The sequence below is a fragment of the Neomonachus schauinslandi genome, chromosome 5 (genome assembly GCF_002201575.2).
Source record: "Neomonachus schauinslandi chromosome 5, ASM220157v2, whole genome shotgun sequence".
In the NCBI taxonomy this organism is placed as follows: domain Eukaryota; kingdom Metazoa; phylum Chordata; class Mammalia; order Carnivora; family Phocidae; genus Neomonachus; species Neomonachus schauinslandi.
Genome location: NC_058407.1, coordinates 58,399,857 through 58,426,864, shown reverse-complemented (window position 1 = coordinate 58,426,864; position 27,008 = coordinate 58,399,857). Strand labels below are relative to the sequence as shown.

Sequence of the window (27,008 nt, the reverse complement as noted above, 5' to 3'; positions counted from 1 at the left end):
GCTCAGGTCATGATCCCAGGGTCCTGGGATCGAGCCCCGCATCGGGCTCCCTGCTCCGTGGGAGGCCTGCTTCTCCCTCTCCCATTCCCCCTGCCTGTATTCCCTCTCTCGCTGTGTCTCTCTCTGTCAAATAAATAAATAAAATCTTTAAAAAAAAAAAAAAATCTTAAAAAAGAAGAAGAAACTAGGAGAAACAAAACAGTGACCAAATGTAACTTAGGCTTATTTAAGGAACTGTAACTCCCAAAGCAAGAGTATTTACTGAGTTTAAATATGAGATATCTTTACTATTCTGAGAGGAGACCAAACGAATTAACCAAGCCAGACATTTTTCCTGGTCAGTGCAACAGCTCATTCACTCATCATCCCTCCTTACGCATCTGTAAGAAGCAGAAATTACAATCTAAAGAATTCAGTCTGAGATACCTTATAAGCACAAAAGAGCACTTCAGGGAAGCTCAGGTACTACTATGAGTTGGAGCTGGCTATTCTCCTATAACTGGTTGTTTTTTGTTTTTTGTTTTTTAAGATTTTATTTATTTATTTGAGAGAGAGAGCACAAGTGGGGGGAGGAGCAGAGGGAGAGGAAGAAGCAGACTTCTTGCTAAGCAGGGAGCCCAATGCAGGACTCTATCCCAGGACTCCCAGGATCATGACCTGAGCTGAAGGCAGACGCTTAAACCGACTGACCCACCCAGTCGCCCCTGTACTTGGACCTGGGCTGAGATCAAGAGTCTATGCTTAACCAACTGAGCCACCCAGGCGCCCCCTCGTATGGCTGTCTTAACGACAGCTATTCTGCACATTCGACACTCTTCAATGTAAGAGTCTGCTACATATTTCCATTAGGACCTAAACTCTGCCACTTTATTTACCCCACTTTAACAGTTACTTTCTCAGAAGTCTTTTCCCTGGAATGATGGGAGAGAGACTGACAGTGAACTAAGATGGTCATGTTTTGCAAAAATAACAAGTAACTGTCCCTTTTTATTTTTATTTTTTTAAGATTTTATTTATTTATTGGGGGGGGAACATAAGCAGGGGGAGTGGGAGAGGGAGAAGCAGTCCCACTGAGCAGGGTGCCCTATACAGGGCTCGATCCCAGGACCCTTGGGATCATGACCTTAGCTGAAGGCAGATGCCTAATGACTGAGCCACCCAAGTGCCCCTAACTGTCCCCTTTTACAAATGAATAACCGTATGAAGATGTTAATACTACTCAGGCCAGTCTGACTTTCTAAGGGAATGTTAGGTAAGAATGAGGCAAAAAGAAAAGAATGGCACTTTATGTCACTTATCTGACTCTCACTGCTACATGACTGATGGCAGGATGAAAAGCAGAGGCTGGGGGCTTTCAGGCGATGGTAGATTAATAATGACATGGCCTTGACTTCCCTGAGGTAAAGGTTATGAAACACTCCAGGGCAAGTGGGCTTCCAATTTCATACTCTCAGGGTGAATGACAGCAACTGATGGTTTTTCTCTCAGAAACACCGCAATGCTTAAACACACAGATGTCACCTCCCTGCCCGTTTCTGAAATTCATCTGAACATGTTTATTCCTGAGCCTTTATGCCAGCCAGACCACAGAACATGAGGTGGTCCTAAAAACTAATGCACAGAGCCTAACTAAGCAAGACAAAAGTGAAGGGCTGGACTAGCAAAAGGTATGCCATTTTAGCACATAGACAGTAAAGAGACACACTCCAACACTCCCACACACATAACAAAAAATACACCTCCCAATACAACTATCTTACATATTCTCAAAAATTTTAACTGTGAGATCAGAATCAACTTTCTAGGGCCGGGGGGTGCCAGGAACTTTAAAGCTACATGAGATTTAGAGACCACCAGGAACTGTAGGTATCTCCTCCTATCTTTACAGGATTTGAAGCCCCAAAACACAATCAGCTCAGAACAGAAAACTCTTCTGAGTCACTAGCTCCCATCACTTTTTCTCTTTCTCCAAAACAAGCTCCTTCCCCCACCCCCACTCCTCTCCAACCCCAGAGGAGGTCGTCTCGGTCTTGCTCTAGCTGATTGTAGGACAAAGCAAGGCAGGTGGAGGAAATGAAGGCTTCACACTTGAGACCCCCGGAAACCAAGTTTCTATTAAAAGTCCCCACCTCCCTCCCTTAAAAGCCAGGAAGCTGCTGCTTTTAAGGATAAGCGATGCAGAGCTGGCAGAAATGTCAAGAAGTCAGTAGAGGGAAGCTAAAAACATTGAGGGGAGGTAAATGCTATCTTAACCAAATATATAGATAATGAAGGATAACAGTTACCTGAGCATTCAGAAATTAGAATGAGCACTAGGAAAGCAGATTCTTTTCACCTGTGAACTATATCTATCTATCTATATATCTCTATCTCTATCTTTTAATATAAGCTCTATGCCCAATGTGGGGCTCGAACTCAAGACCCAAATCTCATGCTCTACTGACTGAGCCAGCCAGGCACCCCACCTGTAATATTTTAAAAGGCAGAGTTCTAGGGCGCCTGGGTGGCTCAGTTGGTTAAGCGACTGCCTTCGGCTCAGGTCATGATCCTGGAGTCCCGGGATCGAGTCCCGCATTGGGCTCCCTGCTCGGCGGGGAGCCTGCTTCTCCCTCTGACCCTCCCCCCTCTCATGTGCTCTCTGTCTCTCTCATTTTCTCTGTCTCAAATAAATAAATAAAATCTTTAAAAAAAAAAAAAAAAGGCAGAGTTCTAGTTTCACCCCAAACTAATAAATCTGATTCCCAAAAGGAAGAGCTTAGGGAGATGTATTTTAAAAAGGGTCCCCAGGTGACCCTTATGCGCAACTATAGTTGGGAACAATTGCAACTGGCTTTGAGAAAGCACAGACCAATAAGTAAATAAATAAATAAATCTCACCAAGTCCAAGCAAAGTTGCTAGTCCACTCCAGTTTTCCTCCAAAAGGACTAGGGGCCTTCCAAAAAAAGTTTATGCTTCCAGGGTACCTCAGCCACAGGGACGTGAAGAGGAAAAGAGAGCTATGAAGAAATCACAGCTGGCTCTAAGGAGCATACCTGTCTTGCTTGCCTTCATAGAATTCAAGTAGAGGAACAGAGAGACTTTTTTACAAGGGAGTTCAATACAGGAAAAACATGCCAAAACAAGATCAGGGAAAACTTCAGGTATGTAGGGGAAAGACAGAGGCAACTAGGTCGAAGCACATGAAGGTTTTTTTTTTCCCCCTGCAGAACTGATACGGAGTATAAGGGGAAATATCAACAAAGTAGAGAACAGACAGAACAGACAGGGTTTGTCTTAGGGCTTATGTGTTCTGCTTATTCACTTAACAGCACTAAAGAGGTCCATCACATAAGGCCTCTCTCATCTTAAAGCTCTCTTCACTTCTAGTTGCATTTCCTCAACTACCTCATACCTAAGCATGAACATGGTAGTGAAAATTCTGTAACTGCCTCCTCTACTCTATACCTCAATGAACTCCTCACCCAGTACTTTTTAAAATCCAGGCAGCAAGCACTTCAAACATAGTATCTTTCTCAGTAACACATCTTCACTGCTAGGGATTTAAAGATTCAGTATTTGATATGTATTTCAAGTGTAGAACACCCTGAAAATACATTTCTATTTCTGTCCTAAGAATCTGATCTAGGGATGAGAAGGTAAAATGTGGTTAAAATACTATTTAAAAAAATGTGAGAAAAGAATAACAAAGAAAAGGGAGGGGATGAAAGGAGTTAACATTTTCTAGATCTTAACAAGACACCTCAGATTTTATTAAAAACAGAGCCTTTCGCAGTGCCTGGCTGGCTCAGTCAGTATAGCATATGACATATGACTCTTGATCTCAGGATTATAAATTTGAGCCCCAGGTTGGGGGTAGAGATTACTTAAAAAACAAAACAAAACAAAACAGGGTCTTTGCTAGTTTGCAAACATTACCACCAAATGTCCCCCTATAAAATATCTCCAATCTGATGACCTGCCTCATCCCCATTCCTATCTCTAAAATACTATAGGATTTTATCTGACCTCCTCTGGCTATCAGGCATGAAAAGCAACTTTGCTATTAATAATGAATATGTAAGAAAACGAACTATCATGTAATTATTAAATTTTACTTGAAAAAAACTTCACTTAAATCGAACCTATATATATTTTCTTTTTTTTTTTAAAGATTTTATTTATTTGAGACAGAGAGAGAGAGAGAACACATGCATACACAAGCGGGGAGGAGGGTCAGAGGGAGAAGCAGACTCCTCGCTGAGCAGGGAGCCCGATATGGGGCTCGGTCCCATCCTGGGATCACGACCTGAGCCAAAGGCAGACACTCAACCAACTGAGCCATCCAGGCGCCCCATGAACCTATATATATTTTCAAAAATAAAATGTTACTTCGGGCGCCTGGGTGGCTCAGATGGTTAAGCGTCTGCCTTCAGCTCAGGTCATGATCTCAGGGTCCTGGGATCGAGTCCCACATCGGGCTCCCTGCTCCTTGGGAGCCTGCTTCTCCCTCTGCCTCTCTCTCTCTCTGTCTCTAATGAATAAATAAATAAAATCTTTAAAAAATAAATAAATAAATAAAATAAAATAAAATGTTACTTCTCCTTATCAATGTCAACCCAAAGAAGACTATTAGCCAAGTGTTAGCCTCTCAAGTATTAAAATACATTTTAAACATCCTTATATTGCTACAGCTCTCAGACCATGAAAAGAGCCTTTGAACACCAAAACTTACCTGCCCCGCCCAAAAACTATCAATATACACACATACCAAAAAACAAAAAAACAAAAAAACCCCAAAAAACCCAAACCAAAACAAAAAAACACCCCATACTTTTTTCTCCCATACAGATTCTGAAGGATGGATAGACTTGGATTCAGAAAGTGAGCTCACATTTCACCACACGCAGGGAGAGTATCTGAGAGTAATCAGACAGATATTGGATATTGCTATGCTTAGAAAAGCCAGGCCAGGCCAGTTACTGGGTTGCCCCCAAATTAGACATAGGTACTGGTCACTCCCAAATTAGACATACAACTAAATATACAATCAGATATAATATATTTACAAGTAAATTTCTAAAATTATTTACCTTATGGACCACAAGTGGGGGGGAACTTTTTTTTTTATTTTTAAAAACTGACACTCAGAGAATGATCCCATCTCAAGAACTTGGCTGGCAAAAACAACTAAATGTGTTTAAAAGTAAAACAGACTCATTCCCCTCCTTTTCCAGGCTGTATTTACTCTCGGGGAAAAGACTACAAGGGGACCACAGAGAGGCATAAAACTTGTTTTTTATCAAAGTCATCAGTTCTGACATGTCAGAAGAAGGAATGCAAAGACATAAGTGGGGGGTAGGATATCGAGCAGAGGAGATAGAAAAGAGAGTGCATTTTTTTTCTTACTACAAACTTTCTTACCTCTAGTTCTTTGGATTCAAACTTGATGTAGAAAATCATGTAAAAAAGTAAAATGAAAAGGTCCAAGATCTTTAGTGTTTTCAACCATGCACCCTAGGCAAGGATAACCCTCTACCAGAAACTTCTCAAAGACCCAACTTACAGTAAACAGGGCAAAACACCAGCCATAAATCCTGACAAAGCATCAAAATATTCATCTTGCTTCCACAAATTTTTAAAGCTTTTCCTCTTAAAGTGTTCAATTTATATTCCTAACATTTCTTATCAATTTTTTCCTTATACAGCGCTAGTAAAAACTGTGTTTAAGGGTTAGAATACAGAGTGGGAGGGTAGAAGGAGAAACTGAGCAAAGAAAAACCTGACTCCTATTTCTCAAGTTAAAATTAGAATACATTTTCAAGAGCCCTGGGCAGGACAGAGAAAAATTCCATTCTGCCTCTTTGCTCTTCCAAATTCCTATAGCCAAGTGGCTCAACAGCAGTTGAATGGCACACATAATGACATCATTGATTGGAACTATAACAGAAGGGAGTGAGAAGAGCGGGTGGTGGGGGGGGAGTGGGAAGGGAGGGAGGTGAAGATGTATTTGTGTTACAGACAAAAGACAAGTTCTGTTCCTCAGCAGGGACAAATGAAGAACCAGATGAGGGGATAAACTGAGGTCAGAGAGTTTTCCCTATTGTTTCCTCTTTAAACAGCTCCTTTACCACTCCCTCAAGGTTTGTTGCAATGGGCGGGTAGAAAAACAGCAGTTTTTATCTTAAGAGGAGAGAAGGCAGAAAAAAAGGCCAAATACTAATTTTCAAATTATTATAAATTAGAAGACTTAAAGGACTGGTTAAATTTTAGCTGAGCCCCAAAATGCTGCAAGAAATGCTGTAACCTATGTGGGTTTGGATCTTAGCTCTTCCTGAAATTCATCCTGACAGTCACTCTCAACTGCTATCTCTATATACTATACACACACACACACATATATATCCCATTCTTGTCTTTTCTTATTTGTTAATATAAGTTGAAAGAATATAATTTTTCAAGTGGAAGAAGCATTTTTGGGAAAAACGACAAACTAAGATGAGGGGTAGGGGTATTCCCCCCAAACTCTTGCTCAATGAAATACTCAATGAAATGTCTAAAAAGACCTACACTGGAGTTTTTCCCACCTATAATCCTATCTGCATTTCTCTTGGGTCTCATGGGGCCCCATGAGAAAGGGGAATAGAAAGTTAAGTGGTGTACTTGACCTAGGTACTGCTACTTGAGTATATGTTGGATGGAAAAGAACCCAAAACCACTTAGCAGGCTACTTCTCCAACTTACTTGGAATCTAAATCTTCTACCACTACCCCTTTAAAAAATATTCTACCAAACTCCTCACCATAGTTTATGGTTCTGCAGTACTTTCTTATAGTACCATGTTGGCAATGTCCTATGCATGGCCCCACAGTTCTTCCTTTGGAAAAGGTTTATATACACATACCTAAACTCTAACAATTATAGTCCCTCTGAGAAAGCTGGTGACCAACTTCTAAATCCATAGTGTGAACTTCCTTCTCTCCACATCCCTCTATACCAAAACCCACTGCTGAAGGGGAAGAACAAACATGTCTTCATTTATTTCAGATGGTGGAAGGGAATATAGATAGAATCAAATATGCCTTTCAGAAGAGTGAATGGAGACCAGCCCACTATCAGTTAGCAACAGTGAAATCTGGATGCTAGGAGACACTGGTGCTCTCCTGTGCTTAGAACTGACTCTTTGTCACACCTTCTTTGGTATCTCAAGAGATTTCAGTGACAGGAGCCTCAAAAACAAGGGAAGTCCAATATCTCTCTCACTCTGAAGTGGTTCATCCCCAAGCAATGGTGAGCAAAAATATATAATTATATGAAAGGTTCATAAAAAGTAATCATTGCAGCCACCCAAGAATCTTCTAGTTACCAGCCTCAATAACAAGATAATGATCAATTAAGAGATATTTAACTTTTTAACCTTTTTATATTCTGACACTATATAACACAGACCACAATCATTAGGGAAGAAAACTGGCAAAAATTACAACACAGGAAAAGCAGACTTTATTGTTTATAGGCCTTAAGACAGCGCCATTAGGACAGTTACCTTAACACGAGCTACGAAGAGGGAAGGCGCAATAATATTCCAGTAGAGAAGTAGGGAAGATGTACTAAGGTCAACAGGGATAAAAGATGCCTATATTTTCTACTACTAATCAAGAACCAAGAAACAGTAACACATGCCCCTCACATTCTCAGGGAGGGAAAAGAGCATAAACCACATTCCAGTTTTCTACTTAGTGCCTGGGCTTGGGTTTTGTTTTGTTTTGAATACTTACTTGGCTGGATGTCCTAAAGCATCAAGTTTCACTTTCCCAAATATGCCAGTGTTTGGGGGGGGGGGAATGAAAACAAAACAATCCAAATTAGCTATATCAGTTTACACCTTAACTCTAAGCCCAGATTTCGTTTTTATAAAACTAATGTCCTATGACCATCATCTATTAACTGAGCTGGCTTCCCATCTATTCCCTCTATCCATCTCTCACTCCTTTCAAAGATGAGTTTCTTATGTGCCAAGCCAAGTCCTGTCCTTCACCAATAGGACTAACCCAAACACTACCTCTCTTGGGAGACATGGAAAACTGACAGAGAAGGAAAAACAAAAACAAAACAAAACAAAAAAACAACAACCAGTCAAGCACAAGACTGAAAACCTAGCTGGTGATCAATCAGAACCAACCAGGCAGAGGTTATTTATCTGGGTTTTGTTTTGTTTGAGGGTGTGGGAGGTTTCTCAGCCCATAGTCACCATGAGGCTTATATGAGAAAAGGCATGCCATTCTATTCTCAAATAGTCCAAAGAGTTAGAGGGGACAATTTACAGCCTCTTGTGTAAAAAATGTCTATAAATGCCAGTGCCATTCTTTGCCCTGTCACTTCCCATTATCCTAAACCAACAGGATTCTATTCACTGAGACTTGAGTTGGAAACATGAACGGACAGGCCTTTCTTGGGCAGGGGGAAAGGAGGAAGATGATTGGGGGAGGGCGGGGGGGCAGATTTCTTTAAGTTTCTGTGTACTGCCTAACATGTATAGTATACTAGTGGAGCTGAAAGCTGAAATATATGAGCAGTCATGCAAAAGTCAGCCTAGGAAGAATAGAAGTGATTTGGTATCCTCAAATCTGTAATATGCTCAAAATGTAAATCTAAAATATAAAGAAAAGATAACCAGATTGTGACCAAAAAAAAAAAAAAAATCAGTCATAAACACTATTGATCCATGGCTCATTTCCTCTCACACACTTTCTCTTTATGATTTACACTGGTCTGCAGAGGAATCTACCAAAGAGAAATCAGCAAGAAATCTGGGCCTTAAGCTGGATCAAGCAAACACAAACCCCATGCAACGCCCTTTTCGGGATACTAGAATTAAGAAGAGAAATCAAATCTCTATACTACCTGCTAACCTCTACTATTTGCATCTTATCAAACTGAAAGAGATCTGTGCCTAGAGAATAGTAAAACTTAAAGACAGGTGACCAAATTATATAGGAGAAGGCTATACTGGAACCCAGGATGAGGTGGGCACAGTATACTGACCTAGCTGTTCCATAAATACAAACTTAATCATGTCACTAACCTTGGCCAACCAAATACTAGGTAGCATATCATCTCTGGTGATAGAGAACAGTTAAACACAAGATTTTGAACGAAACAACTCTGAGAATGTAGCCAGTTGCAATTTCAGGATCTGGATCTAGAACTAAGTTCTGTGGAAAAAGTTACTTTTAAAAAAGAACACTTCCTGGGGCGCCTGAGTGGCTCAGTCGTTAAGTGTCTGCCTTCAGCTCAGGTCATGATCCCAGCGTCCCTGGATCGAGCCCCGCATGGGGCTCCCTGCTCCATGGGAAGCCTGCTTCTCCCTCTCCCACTCCCCCTGCTTGTGTTCCTGCTCCCACTGTGTCTCTCTCTGTCAAATACATAAAATCTTTAGAATAAAAATAAAAAAGAACACTTCCTTATCTCTTACTACTCCTTTTCCTCCAATTTCTCTCCTTGCACGTTCACTCTGAAATTTTTATATTCTACAGGCACAGAAACAGTGGTCCAAATATGTGGTCTGATCAAGGATTTCTATGCTACTTCAAGTGTGAAAACTGTATGAGAAATATAAGCTAGGCTTGAATTGCCCAAAATACATGCAGCTATTTAAATTTAATTAAAAATTTCAGTTCAGGGCGCCTGGGTGGCTCAGGTGGTTAAGCGACTGCCTTCGGCTCAGGTCATGATCCTGGAGTCCCTGGATCGAGTCCCGCATCGGGCTCCCTGCTCGGCAGGGAGTCTGCTTCTCCCTCTGACCCTCCCGACCCTCCCCCCTCTCATGCTCTCTCTCAGTCTCTCTCTCAAATAAATAAATAAAATCTTAAAAAAAAAAAAAAAGAAAGTAATCTAAAAAAAACAAAATTTAAAAAAAAAAAAAATTTCAGTTCACACTAGCTACATTTCAAGTAATCAATAATGACGTGTGGCTAATGACTACTATATTAGATAACACAGACTTATTCAATGAAACAATATTCTATAGGATATTTCCAACATCACAGAAAGTTCTATTGGACAGTGGTGGACAGCAAAACATCAGCATTTCTGGGACACTGTAATGGTTTATGGGGCAAAGTAGAGCAAACTGCTGAAATAAGGATGATTCTGAAAATCAGGACTTAATGATCAATGCAAATGAATCCATACTCAAAGAGAATATCTCAAAAGTCACAAGTCTCCAAGCAAAGTGGTCCCTGGAAGAAATCATACATACACCAGTACAGTGTTATTCAAAATGTGATCTGCCTCCTGGTGCTGACCCCCAAAGTGTTTACCATTACCAGTCTGCAATAACTCCAGAAATCGTGAGTGCTTGGAAACTTCCAGAGTAATTTAACACTGCTGTGACATTTTTATTGTATTTTACAAAAGTACCACTCTGTAATGAATTCGAAAAAAAATTTTTTTAAAGTAAGCTCTCTGCCCAATGTGGGGCTTGCACTCACTCACGACCCTGAGATCAAGAGTCTCATGCAACTGAGTCAGCCAGGAGCCCCAATAAATTAGAAACTTAAAAAACTAGTCTTGGGATGCCTGGGTGGCTCAGTTGGTTAAGCGTCTGCCTTCAGCTCTGGTCATGATCCCAGGGTCCTGGAATAGAGTTCCACATCGGGCTCCTTGCTCAGCGGGGAGCTTGCTTCTCTCTCTGCCTGCCACTCACCCTGCTTGTGCTCGCTCTCTATTTCTCTCTCTCTCTCTCTCTCTGACAAATAAATAAAATCAAAGATTTTATCTTTATTTATCTCTCTTTGTCAGAGAGAGAGAGAGAGAGAGAGAGCACAAGAGAGGGTAGGGTCAGAGGGAGAAGCAGACTCCCCATTGAGCAAGAAGCCCGATGCGGGACTCAATCCCAGGACCCTGGGATTATGACCTGAGCCGAAGGCAGTCACTTAACCAACTGAACCACCCAGGCACCCTAAATAAATAAAATCTTAAAATTAAAAAAAAACAAATTAGGCTTTTGCTAAAGAATTTGAGAAGCACTACTCTAGAACATAGGTATGGCAATGAACATCATCTGAAAACACAGGTCACATAGTCAGTTTTACCTATTACCATTATTTGCTTATAACCCAAGGGTTAAGTTTATTAATTTTGTTTAGTAATCTTTACACCTAGCAGGGGGCTGGAACTCACAACCCCAAGATCAAGAGTCACACACTCCACCACCTGAGCCAGCCAGGCACCCAAACCCTTCAGACTTAAAATGGGAAATCTTATCAATGATCAACTAAAACACAGAAGTTAAATGACTCAAAGGCATAAAGTCAGGTAGCCAACAGAACTGAACTAAGAAGAAAGTGAACATTTATTAAGGGTCAAAGTGTCTTATTAAGGGTCAAAGTGTGAATATGTTAGATAATTTCATATACCCAATTACTTAACTCTTCACAAACACAATGTTAGGTATTACTCCCAGTTTTATAGATGAGGACCAAAGAAGTTTAGTAATTTGCTCAAAGTCACAAAGCTAATAAATGTATCTCTTCATGCTTTACTTAGCTTCCTCTGGACTAAAAATGAAAGCAAGTCAAATATGGAGAAAGATTCTAAGGAAGTGAAAGTGAAAAGGCTAATATCCCTGTAATGAAATACTATGAAAATAATTCAGGTGGGCAGTATAAAGTGAGGGGCAAATTCGTCTCGGTAAAGTGTCCATATGAGCTACACAGTTTGGAGATATGTTCAATTTTGTTAATTTTGATGGAACGCATACAATTTTTTTTTTTTAAGATTTTACTTATTTATTTGACAGAGAGAGACACAGCGAGAGAGGGAATACAAGCAGGGGGAGTGAGAGAAGGAGAAGCAGGCTTCCCGTGGAGCAGGGAGCCTGATGTGGGGCTCGATCCCAGGACCCTGGGATCAAGACCTGAGCTGAAGGCTGACGCTTAACGACTGAGCCACCCAGGCACCCTACAATTCTTTACAGTGAGTTACTGCTGAGATTCTCAGACACCTGGTCTTCGTATACAAAAGGAGACAGATGAGAACTGGGGCCACAGAGCCAAGCACGCTTCCCATTGGCAATCTAACAAAACACAAATGACTTGGTTTATAGTATATTCTTCCCAATTAAGCTGCATGTGGTTTAAGAATCGCATACTCTGTCTACTCTCAACTCCAATTTTTTTAAAGATTTTATTTATTTGACAGAGAGAGACACAGCGAGAAAGGGAACACAAGCAGGGGGAGTGGGAGAGGGGGAAGCAGGCTTCCTGCTGAGCAGGGAGCCCGATGGAGGGCTCGATCCCAGGACACTGGGATCATGACCTGACCCGAAGGCAGACCCTAATGACTGAGCCACCCAGGTGCCCCACAACTCCTGAGTTTTTTAAAATTTCACATAAACTAGCAAATATTCCTATTGAACACCTATGGTCTCAGCATCAAGCTGGGCACAAAGACCTAATGTTATGCTTCTGGTAAGCATAAAAAATGTAATGTAAAGGGAAGGAAAATGGAGCAGTTGTGTATAAGGTTAGAAGTCCCAGTGAGGGGGGGCGCCTGGGTGGCCCAGATGGTTAAGCGTCTGTCTTCGGCTCAGGTCATGATCCCAGCGTCCTGGGACCAAGTCCCGCATCGGGCTCCCTGCTCCTTGGGAGCCTGTTTCTCCCTCTGCCTCTCTCTCTCTCTCTCTCCGTCTCTCATGAATAAATAAATAAAATCTTTAAAAAAAAAAAAAAAAGAAGTCCCAGTGGGGCATAAGTGTTTACATTTTTTAGTGCTCAGTTTTTCTCCTGAGCAAAAATGTTAACAACCACAGTCAGGACAGTGTTTTCCAATGGATGTCCAGAGACCTAAATGCTCCCAGACTTAGTGGGAAATAATGACCCTTTAAATAAGTTTATTTACGTATGTATGTATGTACATAACCTCTACACCCAACGTGGGGCTCAAACTCACGACCCCAAGATCGAGTCACATGTTCTTCCAACTGAGCCAGCCAAGTGCCCCAATGACATTTTTTCTTTTGATAGTTCTTCTGGTTTGAAACAGTCTTCCCTTAACCCTGTCCCCACTTCAACAACCAAGAAACATGCTTTCATTCTTACAGAACCAGACTGAGAGACTACCTGCTCAAGGCAAACAGGAGAATCCTCAGCATTTTCTCCAACAGCACATGCCTGGCGAAACTCCAAACATAACAATGCCCTATAGAATTGATCACTCCACAAAGCATGGTGTCAACAGTCACCTTGCTTAACAAACTCAATAATGTCAGTTAGCAGAGGAGCAGACAGAATGAAATAACTTTCTTGTTTTTGTTCCAGGGAAACTTCAAATTTTGTTTCTAGGTACCTTTGACCCAAAGACAGGATTTTCATCTCCTGTTTCCATTAAGACTGTATTAGAGGGGCACCTGGGGCACCTAGGTGGCTCAGTCAGTTGAGCATCTGTCTTCAGCTTGGGTCATGATCCCAGGGCTCTGGGACAGAGCCCCGCATTGGGCTCCCTAATCGGCAGGGAGTCTGTTTCTCCCTCTCCTTCTGCCTCTCCCCTTGCTCGTGCGCGCACTCTCGCTCACTCTCTCTCTCTCATAAATAAAATAAATAAAATCTTAAAAAAAAAAAGACTATGTTAGAAGTTAAAGTAGATGTAGTAAGTTTTTAACATCACTCAATACAACATCTTTTTTTTTTTTTTTTTTTAAGATTTATTTATTTATTTATTTATTTGAGACAGAGAGAATGAGAGACAGAGAGCATGAGACGGATGGGGGTCAGAGGGAGAAGCAGACTCCCTGCCGAGCAGGGAGCCCGATGCGGGACTCGATCCCGGGACTCCAGGATCATGACCTGAGCCGAAGGCAGTCGCTTAACCAACTGAGCCACCCAGGCGCCCACTCAATACAACATCTTAACCAAGAGAAATATAGAACATGTTCTAACAACTTGGGTGGAAGCTATGAAAAAAATATGCAGGAAAAAAAAAAAATTCACTATGTGAAATAATTCCTGTAACGTAATCAATAGTCAGCGAGAGGAGGTGATAGTCAAAGGACTTCATGAAATGAAGTGCTGAATATGAATAGCTAGCTATATTCTCAGGACAGTCATTTCCAGGCTATGTAGGCCCACATTGCTCTAAGGTGGCAAAAACAGTACTTTACCTTTCTGGATATTGAAGAGACATTCAAACCAAACCTTTGGGCTCTTTCCTTTAGTTTATCCAGGTTAACCTATATAAACACAGGGGGAAAAACCCATATTTTTAAAAATCAAAACAGAAAATACAAAAGGCAGAAATTATAGTCCAAAGCTAAGAGTTCAAAATAGCCTACAATATCAAAGATACCCTATACGGCAAATCAGGACACTAAGCAGCACCCATCCAGCCACTAATTATTAAAAGACCTCTTCCGGAATACAGTAAAAGATTCAACACAGCCTCCTTTGTTCATCAAACGTGGCAAGAGCCTAAAGAGGGTTTAAGATAAAAGTAGGCCAAACACTGCTTTAAAAAGCTAATATCTAAATAATCACCTCCAAACAAGTCCATTATTCAGTCCAAAATCATTAAATCCTATACGTAGCCTCTTCAGTAGTTCTTAATTCCAGCTCTCCTTTCTTCAGAAGACAAATCTACCACCAGTACCCAACTTAATTTTCTTCCTTCCTTTTTCTTGGAAGCCCTGATATACAACACTTACTATCATAAGGATGTACAGGACATTTTCATTACTACTACTGCTGATACTCCTACATTTCAGCTTCATTTCCCATACTGCACTGTAACTTCAAGAACAGGATTTTATAAAGCCAAACATATTTCACCCACAGCATGTGTTTCCATTTTCTGAACATGCCACTGAGTCACAATGGTCCGGAAGGCATCTTGTTCTACCAGTCTTCAGTCTATGATTTAGTGTTGAAAAATACCAATATCTACCAAAAGAACTCATAAGTTGCTTCCACAGATTTGCTTGTGGTAACTAAATATTAGACATTTTTCAGAGCCATTAGACAAGGCCTAAAACTACAGTACCATAAAACAAAGAATTATATGGACTGTCCACTAGCTAACAAAATCTACTCATTTTTTTCAAGAGGAATGACAGGAAGGAAGATGTCTATAGTGACTTGGAAGATGTGGCGATTTTCCTGACCTCTTAGTACCCAAACAATCCATTTTATTCAGGACATAAAACACTGTACTGAAAACAGACAGTCACCAAACTCATGTGATCTCAGAGATTCCTCTATCTGGGAGCTGTTTCTAACTTTAAAACCAGAGTTAAGATGTGTCTCTCAAGGTATTAAAAAAAAAAAAGATTTCTTACCATAGGCTTGGCATCAGATGACAGACCTAAAGAAGCAAATAAAAGTTTTATTTAACATTTTTAAACATCATTTATGATTTTTATGAAGCTGAGTCTTCAAATCAAATTAGTAGGGAAAAAGTACACAAGACAAATATCCTTTATCTTATGATGAGGAAAGAAAAAAAGGCAAACATTGCATCTAGAGATCACGTCTGCATTCACTGCTGATGGGAACATAAAATGTACAGCCGCTTTGGAAAGCAATTGGGCAGTTCCTCAAAAAGTTAAACAGTTTACCATATGACGCAGTAAGCCCACTTGTAGGTATACACCCAAGAGAAATGAAAACATACATCCACACCAAAACCTGTATATGAATGTTCATAGCAGCATTATCTATAGTAGCCAAAAAGTGAAAACAACACAAATGTCCATCAGCTAATGAATGGATAGGTAAAATGTGGTAGACCCAATGAAATATTATCCAATATTAAAAAGAAATGAAGTACTAATGTATCCTACAACATGGACAAACCCTGAATACATTATGCATAAAGAAGCCAGTCACAAAAAACTACAAAGTGCACAATTCCATTTATATGAAAGTAGATTTATATGCACAGAAAAAATGAATGGTTGCTTGGGTGGGGGTGGAAGGAGGAATGGGAAACAACTGCTAATGGGTACAGGGTTTTTTTGGGGTGATTAATATGTCCTAAAATTAGACTGAGGGTGCCTGGGTGGATCAGTCAGTTAAGCGTCCGCCTTCAGCTCAGGTCATGATCCGGAGTCCCAGGATCGAGTCCCGCATCGGGCTCCCCACTCAGCGAAGAATCTGCTTCTCCCTCTGACCCTCTCCCCTCTTATGCTCTCTCGCGCGTGCTCTCTCTCAAATAAATAAATAAAATCTTAAAAAAAAAAAAATTAGACTGAGACAATGGTTGCAGAACCCTGTGAATATATTCTTTAAAAACCAGTGAATTAGGGCGCCTGGGTGGCTCAGTTGGTTAAGCGACTGCCTTCGGCTCAGGTCATGATCCTGGAGTCCCGGGATTGAGTCCCGCATCGGGCTCCCTGCTCAGCGGGGGGTCTGCTTCTCCCTCAGACCCTCCCCCCTCTCATGTGCTCTCTTTCTCATTCTCTCTCTCTCAAATAAATAAAATCTTTAAAAAAAAAAAAAAAACCAGTGAATTATATACAACTTTAAATGAATGAACTACATGGAATATGAGTTATATCTCAATAAAGCTGTTAAAAAAAAGAAAGACATCACATCTGGACAAAGGAGCAGAGCTACCATCATAATAAATTAAAATTTAAAAATAAATAAATTAATTAAAATTACAGCTGCTTAAAGCCAATGTCCCATCCTGAAATTATCACTAAGAAGCAAGTAAATTGGCCTGTAGGCCCAATCCTAATCTAAGTCAATAATTCTTAAAACTTTTCCAGGGCGCCTGGGTGGCTCAGTAGTTTAAGTGGCTGCTTTCAGCTCAGGACATGATCCCAGGGTTCTGGGATCAAGCCCCACATCAGGCTCCCTGCTCAGTGGGGAGTCTGCTTCTCCCTCGCCCTCTGCTGCTTCCCCTGCTTGTGATCTCTCTCTCAAATAAACAAAATCTTAAAAAAAAAAAAAAAACACAATTTTTCAGAATTTTATTTTAAGTCATCACAATCTTGGAATTGGTTCCCTAACTCTCCACTGTAAACATTCAGGTACAGATTCAACTTTTACCACAACCCATGTGCTAGGAACTGTTAGATGTTTTTATGTTCTCACTCATAAAAAGTACTTCCGTTTAAATGTTGCCAAACTCTTTTTTTTTTTTTTTTTTTTTAAAGATTTTATTTATTTATTTGAGAGAGAGAATGAGAGAGAGAGAGCATGAGAGGGGGGAGGGCCAGAGGGAGAAGCAGACCCCCCGCTGAGCAGGAAGCCCGATGCGGGACTCGATCCTGGGACTCCAGGATCATGACCTGAGCCGAAGGCAGTCGCTTAACCAACTGAGCCACCCAGGCGCCCGCCAAACTCTTCTTTTAAGAGGTACTCTATAGGTTAAGGATGTTAGAATTAAAAGAATACTGTAAATATTATCAATACATTATTTTATTGATCAGGTTTCCTTTTTAGACTATTAATTTTAACTTTTGTCTTTCCTCAAATAGTACCATCTAAGGTCTTTAATAATATTTGCTGTACTATCACCAATCCTACTGCATCTCTCTTAATATAACTAAAAGCCAGAAAATATCTGTTTCTAAAACATGTAGTGAGGGCGCTTGGATGTCTTAGTTAAGCATCTGTCTTAAGCTCTGGGATGGAGACACACACTGGGCTCTGTGCTCAGTGAGGAGTCTGCTTCTCCCTCTATCACTGCCCTTCCCCCCAGCTCGTGCTTCTCTCTCAAATAAATAAATAAAATATTTGGAAAAAAAAAATAAAGTAAAACATGTAGTGATAGTGACCAGAATTTTGCTAGTCTTTTAAAAAGCACAGCAAGTGGCCCTTGGGTGGCTCAGTTGTTGAGCGTCTGCCTTCGGCTCAGGTCATGATCCCAGGGTCCTGGGATCGAGCCCCGCATCGGGCTCCCCACTCTGCGGGAAGCCTGCTTTTCCCTCTCCCACTCCCCCTGCTTGTGTTCCCTCTCTCACTGTGTCTCTCTCTGTCAAATAAATAAATAAAATCTTTAAAAAATTAAAAATTGAAAAAAGAAAAAAGCACAGCAAAATGCTAGATCTTTAGAGGACGTGTTCTTAACACACTTCAAACAGATCACTAAGAAGACTAAATTAGATTAAGAGATTACATTTAAAATTTAAGTCTCTAAAACTGGACTATGTTATTTTTAAAAATAACTTTCTTCCTAATTTATTACAAGATACTCATTGCAGAAATTTTACAAACACAGACAAGCAAAAAGAAGTCACTCAAAATTCCATCAACCAGAGAAAGTATTAACAATTAGAACATATTCCCTCCAACCTTTTTTTTTTTTAGTTTTCATTTTTAATTAAACTCCACACCACACATGGGGCTCAAACTCACAACCTTGAGATCAAGAGTTGCATGCTCCACCAACTGAGCCAGTCAGGCACCCCCCCCAAACCTGTTTTTCTATCCATACATGCGCTTCTATTACCAAAAGGGAAATACACTGCTAATATAATTTTATAATTTGTTTTCACTTAACATTTTTCTGACAAATACTCTCCAGTATCATTTTAACAACTGCATAGTCTACTATACTATGGTAGACATTTATTTAACAAATTCCCTATTGTATATTACATTGTTTCTAGTTACTGATCATGAAAAATAATGTTGTGATAATCCTTATGGTTAACTAGGTCTTTAAGCATATCCAACATTATTTCCTTGTAAATTCCTAGAAGATTCCAAGATTGTTGAGGTAAAAGATACTCTCTCTTCTCTTTCACCACTTACTCTAGGCAGTATGATATGGGACAGGTACATAATAATTACATGCTGACTTGAGACACCAGAATAACTAGGCAAGGTACTAGAAACTTCTCTAAAGATGTCCAAGAAAAGGAAAACAAACGTTGGCACTTCCTCCTATTCTCATAACTTCAGCCCCTTCTCTAAATTGCCCAGGAAGGCTTAAGTATGGTTTTACCTCAAGCAAAAAGGTGAATGTTATAACTTCTTAAAAGCTTCTAAAGCTAACAAGTTTACCTTAATTTGGAGAAATCTGTTGTGACAGAAAAGTTAAAATATAAAGGTAACTTTTTTTAGAAGAGTCTCTGTATTCTTACCTTTTGATGGAACTGAAGAAATCCCAAATCTGTAGAAAAAAAAAAAAAAACAAGCTAAATTTTAGGAAGCTGTTCAGACTCCCTGTTGTCTGTCTCCGTGTCAAGTGTACATATGGCACTTCTTGCTTGTGATCTCAAGACTTGCAATCATTAGCTAATTCTAACAACCCCATGAAAGAGGTTCAGTTTACTCTTTTTCTCACCAAGAGATCAGAGAATAAGCTAAAAGTGAAGCCTTATCAAAATTAGAAGTAACAGTTCCTGATTTTTACCTATTACAAAAATCCTGCTTGATGAGACCTAATCTACAGCTACTACATCCAAATCAGCAGCAAATTCTGAAAAGAGCCAAAAAAGTGTTTCTTTTCAGCAAGGTGTCTATTTTACTTAAAATCAACAATATATTTAAAACCTAGGATCAGGGGCGCCTGGGTGGCTCAGTTGGTTAAGCGACTGCCTTTGGCTCAGGTCATGATCCTGGAGTCCCAGGATCGAGTCCCACATCGGGCTCCCTGCTCGGCGGGGAGCCTGCTTCTCCCTCTGACCCTCCCCCATCTCGTGCTCTCTCTCTGTCTCATTCTCTCTCTCAAATAAATAAATAAAATCTTTAAAACCTAGGATCATACCCCTCCACCTTCATCTTATCACCATCTCAGATCCAAAAGGCCGGGACACTCACCTTGCTGCCCGGGCAGCTTTCTTACTCTCCAAGCTCACAGGTACATTGAATCGTTCAGCTCTCTTCTGCATTCTCTAGGTGATAAAAAGACAAAAGAAGGGGAAAAGAAAAATTAATTTCTGGTTTCCTTAAGGAGAAAAGTTGTTTAGAAGTTTGTATCTTTAGAACATCAGGAGTATATTTCATAAGGTCTAAACTGAGAATACTGACAATCCTAGAGGATATCAGGTTATATCTCTCCAGGGCTTACCTCAACAGCCCTTTCCAGAAAGCAAACACAAAAGACTATTATTACATTCATGTCCTCAAAAAACAAAAGGAAAGGAATAAAATAAAACCCACATTCTGCATGAAGCCAAGAAGACAAAAGCTGTGTTTGGTTGACCTTTGCAAAGGGATCAAAGGAACAGCTTGGTTCCAACACTAGTGGTACTCTTTCAGTTAGAAATGAGGCAGCATTGTCCTATGTCATCTCTACTTAAAAGGTTACAAACCCCGCCCCCCCCAACACACACACACAGATCTCAATTGGAGACCTTCAGAGATCCTGACACAGAATCCAGAGAAATTTCTGTCTTACCAGCTATCAAGTAATGACATCTTCCCTTATTACTTTTCATCTCTTCCAAGGTACAATCCTCCCAAACTCTAATCTAGTTTGTAAACATCTTCAAGAGGGTTACCACTAAGGCCTTAGGACTATATACAAAAAGACTAGGGCTTCAAAGGTGACTATGCCAGCCCAAATATTTTCCCAAGTGAAGGTGGTAGAAAAATGTATCAATACCAAAATCTGTCAATACTGATTTTCTGCCTATGAGTTAATTTTTTTAGTGATTATACAGGTAGAATAAAAGATAAGAAATAGAAAGATATAGAGAGACTGCTTTTCTACGCGGGAGCAGAAAACCTACCTCAGTCTGTGGTATCTCAGATATAATTTTTACCACTTTCTTCTCTGCTGCCCTGGAAAAGAAGAAAGAAATTTTTTTAAAACCAGAAAATTTGATCTTCTAACCCAAAACCTTAAAATATATAAGAATACACCTGAATCATGTCCTTTGTCCCCTATCTCTCCATCACCCCTTAGTCCAAAAAAATATGAAGCCCATTAGAACTTCAGTTCCTTGAGCTGCCATCTTTTGATAAGAGTTCAAATAGTAGACTAACCTGCTTTGCTAAACTATAAAAAAGTAATCAAGAAAGAAGTCTGGTTAAATATATTGGGCTGAAAGGAAACACTCAAAGGGCACCGGAAACCACTTCTTTTACTTTTAGGAACCTTAAATTTACTTTTGGACTAATGACTATTCCTCCAACCCTCATTTAAATGGCAGCTCTCAATTTTCATCAAAATAACAATTAAGGAGTGCTCTACAAGCTCTGGTTTCCTTCTTTTACAAATCCCTTATTTCTCCCACAGGGACTGTAGCTCCAGCTGGAACAGTCAAAGTGAGACAAATAAAAATGCCAAAGGGAGTGGGAAGAAAAAAGGCTAAGGGGAGTTTGAATTAGGAAAACATGGTTAAGTTACTAGTCAAAAGATTTAAGAGAAAACAAAAGAGGGGGGACCATTGGGGCGGGAGACAAAGTTCGGAAATACCCAGGATAAATGGAAGGGCATTAACCCTCCACCAAACAACTCCCATAAAACTGTGGGTCATAACCAGTCTCATTAAGGTCCCTCATTTAGAGACATGGGCAGCCTTTGTTCCAATATCCCGGACACTTTTCCCATTTGATGCCCTGAAAGGTAGTAATGGCTTAATGGCATTTTCGGAGGAAGCAATTCTGGAACAGGAACTTAACTCTCTCCATCCTTTTGTTGGAGGTCCTGGACTGACAGATAAGCAATGGGTGCCCCCTGCTGACCATAACTACATCTTACAATATTTAACTACCCTGATTAGGGGTAGGGGGGTGGGAGGGATCAAACTAGAAACAGTAGCATATTTTTGGAGAACCTCAAGCCCAAGATGAAGGGGATCTCCTTTTGAATGGCCGAAGTAACTAAATTAGCCCAGAATATTCTTAACGGAAATCCTGAATTCTCATTTCCTGGTCATCCGTACTTCCCCAACCCTCTGTCTTGTTCAGACAGAAAGGGACACTGAAGTTTAATGTTTTACTTGAAGTCAATGCCATTAAGACAACAGTCTTCTCCACCAATCCCAAGCTAATGACTTTCTTCACATTTTCATCTTGAAGCACAATCACTGCAGTACACCTTGTGGCAGAAAGGGAACCCCAGAAAGGACGCTTCTTTCTGCTGTGTTCCAGCTCCCTCAGGCACAACTAAGCTCAAGCAATAAATACACATCACATTCTGGAACTCACAGGAAATTTATTTTCTTTGCTGTTAAATTTCTCTCCTACCCAGTCACATATGAGACATTCTCCAAACTATAGGGACCCAGAACCTTTCTAAACCCTACTGTGGTCTAGCCACTACTAACACTCTAAAGAGCAAAAACCACCCTCCCAACACACACATTTTCAATTTCCTTGTTTAGAAATTCATTAATAAAATTTAAACGCTCTAAATAAGAGAATCACACATTTTACATATTCTTTTTTTTTTTTTTTTAAGATTTTATTTATTTATTTGAGACAGAGAGCATGAGAGGGAGGAGGGTCAGAGGGAGAAGCAGACTCCCTGCCGAGCAGGGAGCCCGATGCGGGACTCGATCCCGGGACTCCAGGATCATGACCTGAGCCGAAGGCAGTCGCTTAACCAACTGAGCCACCCAGGCGCCCCCATTTTACATATTCTAAGGATAATGAACTTCTATAAATTTTCAGACTTCATTGTTAAACCACACAAGCCAATTATCATTGTATTCACCTCATCTTCTTCTTGCTCCTGAGGTCCCCAAAACATCGCTACTTTAATGGTATTCCTAAGCCATTTCCTTAAGGCATTACATCTAAACATAAACCTCCTATGATGGAAGATAACCACATGGCTTTAAAAAGCAGTATTATTAGGGGCGCCTAGGTGGCTTGGTCAGTTAAGCGTCCAACTCTTAATTTGATTTCCCCTCAGGTCATGATCTCAAGAGTTGTGAGATCGAGCCTGCATCAGGTTCTGCGCTAGGTGTGGAGCCTGCTTAAGATTCTCTCTCCCTTTGCCCCTCCCTCCCCTTCCTAAAAAAAAAAAAAGTAGTATTAGTAGATAAAATGTAATGAAACATTAAATGTACATCCCCTGTGATGCAGCAAATCCACTGCAGGGGATTTATCATATGGACATACTTATGTATAAATACATAAATAGTTGCGTAAGGACATGCAGCACTGCATTTTCTGCTTTATGAATTATCTAAATGTCCATCAACAAGAGATTGGTTAAGTTACTGTTCATCCATAGAACAGGGTATTGTTAGCTTCTAGAAAGAATAAGGTTCTGGGGTGCCTGGGTGGCTCAGTCGTTAAGGGTCTGCCTTCGGCTCGGGTCATGACCCCAGGGTCCTGGGTTTGAGCCCCACGTCGGGCTCCCCGCTCTGCGGGAGGCCTGCTTCTCCCTCTCCCACTCCCCCTGCTTGTGTTCCCCCTCTCACTGTGTCTCTCTCAAATAAATAAATAAAATCTTTAAAAAAAAAAAAAAAAAGAAGAAGGTTCTAAGTTGATAACTACTAACTTGGGGTGATAGGTATATGGGGTCTACTATACTTTTCTCATAACTTGTGTACATACTTGCAATTTCTCATAATAACAAGCTAAAAAAAGAGACCTACCACTTACAAAGATAATTAACCCCATTTCATTCAGTTGATGTGAGGATTAAATGAGAATACATGTAAAACACCTAGAATCCTGCCCTGTATATAACATTTAAATAAAAACATTACTGTATAATGATACAAAAAGAGCTGAGAAAAATCAAGAAACCCACAACATGCCTAGTGTATGTAACTGTATATACACATATACACAAACTCCCCATGTAACATTCTAAAAGAATATATTGAAAACCTCTGGGAGGGCGCCTGGGTGGCTCAGTTGGTTAAGCGACTGCCTTCGGCTCAGGTCATGATCCTGGAGTCCCGGGATCGAGTCCCGCATCGGGCTCCCTGCTCGGCAGGGAGTCTGCTTCTCCCTCTGACCCTCCTCCCTCTCATGCTCTCTGTATCTCATTCTTTCTGTCTCAAATAAATAAAAAAAATCTTTAAAAAAAAAAAAAAAAGAAAAAAGAAAACCTCTGGGAAGTCAGATAGGGGGTGGAGATAAGGGGTACATAATTTTCAGTTTATATACTCCTCTATGTAGTGTTTGACTTTTCACTAGCACACAGTCTTTTATAATGCATAAATACAGCTATGAGGAACAAAAATGTTAAAAAGGATTCAACTGTTACTAATGTGGTGGATTTGAGAGCCCCCAAAAAAGATGTTTATGATCAATCTTTTGTTTGTTTATAATCAACCTTGTGGGACAGTTTAAATAAATCAAGGCCCACTTTCCACTCTAGTACTCTGTCCTCCCTTCCTCCACTGTAAATCAAAAAGGAAGAGAGAATACAGTGTTACCTAAGAGACATCATCTCTGCTCAGCACCCTCCACCCTTACAAATTCCTTATACATAGAGAAATCTAGATGATTCTCTATACAGAAAAAGAATCATCTATTATGGTGCTACAACAAAGGCTAGAACTAAACTCTGCCTGGGCTTGAAGTCTCCTGGTCCTAATTATCTATTACATAACCCAGAGACAAACTACCTTGCTTCACTGGGACCATGTACTTGAAATGAAGTAGACTCTTCTGAAAATGTATGATCTAATGAGAAATGAAAAAGCCAAAGGAAATGCGTAAGAGGTAAAGAGAGTAAAAGACTAAACTCCTCCAAAACCCACAACTATCTGTCCTGTACTCAGACATAAAAAAGGGATAGTTACACATCAACAGTTTTCTCAGGGGGTTCTTCCTCTTTGACAGGCAGTTCTATGGGCTTTGGTTCTTCTTCCTAAAACCAAATGAAACAATAGTTAATATAAATCAACAGTAAATACCCATCAATAAAAGAATATAAGAACTCAAAAATGAACCAGTTTTTCAGAACCTTCATTCCCCCTCTATGCTCCCCTAACAAGTTAGCATTTAAGCCCTCTAATGATTGATGTTAAGCAATGTGGCCAAGGAAGTGGCACGTTGCCAGGCCAGTGACTAACCTTACTCTCTCCAACTCACCTCTGTTTCATCTCCCAGTACATCTTCTTCATTTGCCTCCTCTTCAGCTAAAGAATATTAAAATATTCAGGTCAAGCCCTGCTAAAAAACCATCTTGATCACTGTTCTTAGGCTAAAATTATAATCATTTTGCTTTCCCAAAATAAAATTCAATAACGGAAGGCAGAACTGATGCTCATAAAATCTGCTCCACATGGAGATGATAAAACAGTATTCTCTACCTAACATTAATACAAAGTTGAACTCCAGCTGGACTGAAATACTGTAATGAGGTCAAACTATAACATTAATAAAAAGTAATATGGGAGAATATCTTTAAGATTTAGTGGTGGGGAAGGATTTCTAAAAAAAAAAACAAAACCCTGAAGCAAAAGTAATATATGAAAAATTGCAGATTTTCCAAAACTAAGGACACCATGGAAAAAGAAAGAAATGACAAAGAAGGTATTTTTGTCTAAAACCAACAGGGAACAGTCACTAGGAATATAAAATAAATGTCTACAAACTAACAAGTGAATTAAGGGGAACCCCACTAAAAACACAGCAAAGGAGAAACCCTAAGAACCATGAGCACAAGAAATGTTCAAACTTTTTAATTAGAGGAACGTAAATTGAACCAAGAGATTAACAAAAATTAAGCCACTTGATAGGACAGTGCCAAGTTTAGATGTGTGGAGAAGATACAAGAACCCTAATGCACTGAAGAATGTAGATTTACAGAGCAACTGAAAACAATTTGGCAGTGCTTAATCATATCAAGGATACATTTATGAACAGATATTAATTAGCAATCCCACTCGTGGGCATTTACCCCAGAAGAAACTCACACAGAAATATAAAGGAACATGAAAGTAGTCTAGGAGGCAATACAGGTGTTTGTCACCAGGTAAATTAAGTAAAATGTGGTGGATTCCATACATGACAGAACACTATGCAGGAATTCAAATCAAGAGACTACATGACTACACAGCCACAGGCCACATGAATATGAATATATCTTAAAAAAACACATGGTACTTAAAGAAGTGGGAAGTAAAGTTAGGCTATGGCCTCACTGCCAATTATATAAAAATGCTGTATACCAAACAACACTACATGGTTTGCAAGGACAAAGACGAAAATTCATATCAAGCACAACAGAATAGCTGCCTAAGGGAGTTGGGAATGGGTATTAAAGGAAATAAATAAAAATCAGAACTGAGACTTGTACAACCTGGGATGATAATATGCCTTAAATAAAGCTGGTTTTGTTTGTTGTTAAAAAGGTGAAATTATAGAATGTCAGAGTTAGAAGGGACCAGAGATTCCTTAGGTTCATGAATTTCAAGGGTGGCAACATTTGTCTCATTTCATAGATCAGAATAGACACCTAATCATGTAAATATTGACTATTCAAAGTTAACCAAGTAAATTTCTGGCATAAGAGGAATCAGAATCCAAATCTTCCAATTCTCAGTCTAATGATACTTGTTTTAGCATACTTCCTTTCAAACAATTTGCTAAAGTAAAATTTAGTGTCTTAAAAAAGGGGGGAAGGGTGTATTTCTTTGCTTTATATCCACTGTTTTGGATGATCAAGAGTTTTCTTGATAAAGAGCTTATATCACCAACAACCTAAAGGAAAAGGAGAAATCTTCCATATGGCAGAGCCGAAAAATTAATCCCTTCACTCATATCACTCTGCCTCTACAAAACACTCACCATGCTCTTCAAGATATGCCTGGAGCCGGTTGATGAGATCTTGTTTTATTCCCTTGGTCTCCAAGCCACGAGCAAGACATTCCTGCTTTAGTTCAGCAAGCTGAGAAAAAAGAATAAAGCTATTCCTTAGTTAACAGAATGAACCTGGTGATTAAAAAAAAAAAAGTTTTCACAAGAAAAAAAGAAAAGTTCAATCCCAAACTACTGCTCTTAAACCCACCAAGCCTTCAGATTCACAAAGTTGGCCCACTTCTAATGATATTCAATATGCAAGAAGACTTTTCTAACAGATGGTGAAGAATAAATGTCTTACTTTAATAGAATTTTTACCTATTCATGCAACTATTTATCATTACAAATCCCTAAGTATT

At 39.9% G+C, this 27,008-nt stretch overlaps 1 protein-coding gene across 2 annotated transcripts in view; it reads right to left on the bottom strand.

Annotated features, from left to right (window-relative positions):
* Positions 1-27,008, bottom strand: part of LOC110577801 (SAP domain containing ribonucleoprotein) — a 51,878-nt gene that overhangs the window by 16,438 nt on the left and 8,432 nt on the right. For both annotated transcript variants that reach the window (XM_021687232.1, XR_002480139.1), the window contains exons 2-9: positions 26,638-26,737; positions 24,937-24,983; positions 24,645-24,712; positions 20,661-20,712; positions 19,747-19,820; positions 19,068-19,096; positions 15,309-15,334; positions 14,139-14,207 (exon numbers count right to left, since the gene is read on the bottom strand). In XM_021687232.1, coding sequence (XP_021542907.1) covers positions 14,139-14,207; positions 15,309-15,334; positions 19,068-19,096; positions 19,747-19,820; positions 20,661-20,712; positions 24,645-24,712; positions 24,937-24,983; positions 26,638-26,737 — 465 coding nt within the window. The remainder of the gene's footprint in view (positions 1-14,138; positions 14,208-15,308; positions 15,335-19,067; positions 19,097-19,746; positions 19,821-20,660; positions 20,713-24,644; positions 24,713-24,936; positions 24,984-26,637; positions 26,738-27,008) is intronic.